The sequence below is a fragment of the Rutidosis leptorrhynchoides genome, chromosome 8 (genome assembly GCF_046630445.1).
Source record: "Rutidosis leptorrhynchoides isolate AG116_Rl617_1_P2 chromosome 8, CSIRO_AGI_Rlap_v1, whole genome shotgun sequence".
Lineage (NCBI taxonomy): Eukaryota > Viridiplantae > Streptophyta > Magnoliopsida > Asterales > Asteraceae > Rutidosis > Rutidosis leptorrhynchoides.
Window position 1 is genome coordinate 82,886,309 of NC_092340.1, and position 1,205 is coordinate 82,887,513.

At 35.3% G+C, this 1,205-nt stretch overlaps 1 protein-coding gene across 1 annotated transcript; it reads right to left on the minus strand.

Moving 5' to 3' along the window:
* Window positions 1-208: 208 nt before the first annotated feature.
* Window positions 209-985, minus strand: LOC139863568 (uncharacterized). The gene has a single exon (XM_071852188.1). It carries the CDS (start codon window positions 983-985, stop codon window positions 209-211), a length of 777 nt encoding a protein of 258 aa, XP_071708289.1.
* Window positions 986-1,205: the final 220 nt, after the last annotated feature.

Consider the following 1,205-nt stretch of genomic DNA (forward strand, 5'->3'; position numbering starts at 1 on the left):
TATTTGATCTCCATTAATATCGATATAAGAAAGTAATATTTTTTCTTTACATACAAAAAAAAAAGCTGTATGCATATCTTGTCTTTTATAGGTGCTGCAAGACTTCTTTGAAGACGTTCTTTGTTGTATCCGACAATTCGTTGTCTTTGCTAAGAATGAGCACTTTGAGACCATTCTTCGATGTTACCCTAGATAGAGCAACATATAGCTAACCATGACTGAAAACTGGTTTAGGAAGGAATAAACCAACATTGGCCAACGATTGTCCTTGGCTCTTGTTGATAGTCATCGCAAAGCATACAGCTATTGGAAAATGCCGTCTTTGAAACCTAAAAGGAATTCTTTTGTCTGAAGGTACGATTAACATTCTAGAAATAGCTGTGATTTTTCCTACATGTGTACCTGTTAAAACTTTTGCTTTGATGACCTTTTCACAAAGTTCAATAACCTGCAATCTAGTTCCATTGCACAATCCACCAGATTGATCAATATTCCTAAGTAGCATGACGGGTACTCCTACTTTAAGCGACAAATTATGTTTCGGTAAGCCACCAATGTTGATACTATTTAAGTAATCAGTCGTGTACAATTCACTATTGAAGTCTGAATCTCTATCAGATTGGCAGATGCTGTCAGAACTTAGATATGACCTTGCTTCACCTTCAAGTGACTCCATCATTCGATCATTTATGATGTTGACAACTTCGTGGGTTGGAGCGAGAATTGCACGCTGTTGATAGTAAGTGGGATTACCAAGATTTTGTAGATAATCTGGATATATACAGTTTATAATTGAACCTATTGGATCTTTTACATCATTGATTAACACATCTTCTAGCATTTGAATATCTGAAATCCCATCGTCTGTTGGATTAATATTTCCATCTCCTATGTTTAGCAACCAGTCTGCAAAATTGCGTATGTCTTCGAGTCTCTTATGAGTTTCATCATTTGAAGTATTGGAAGTAGCTGTTGACAGACGCATGTTTTGTGTTAGTTTAAGAACGGTAACATGATCCTATAGGTTTGAGGAGTTCAAAGTTGCGTTAACAATATCCTCTCTTTTACCATGTGTTACTACTGGTGATGTGCGTAGAGGTGTATACAAAATAGTTATATTTTTGCTACAAAATACTATTAAATACGATACAATTTTACACACGTGATTCATTTATTTATAGAGTGGATATACCTAAACCTTGCTA

What these genes read in the sequence shown, in the direction of transcription:
- LOC139863568 (XM_071852188.1), bottom strand. Translation starts at nt 985, where the DNA reads ATGCGTCTGTCAACAGCTACTTCCAATACTTCAAATGATGAAACTCAT.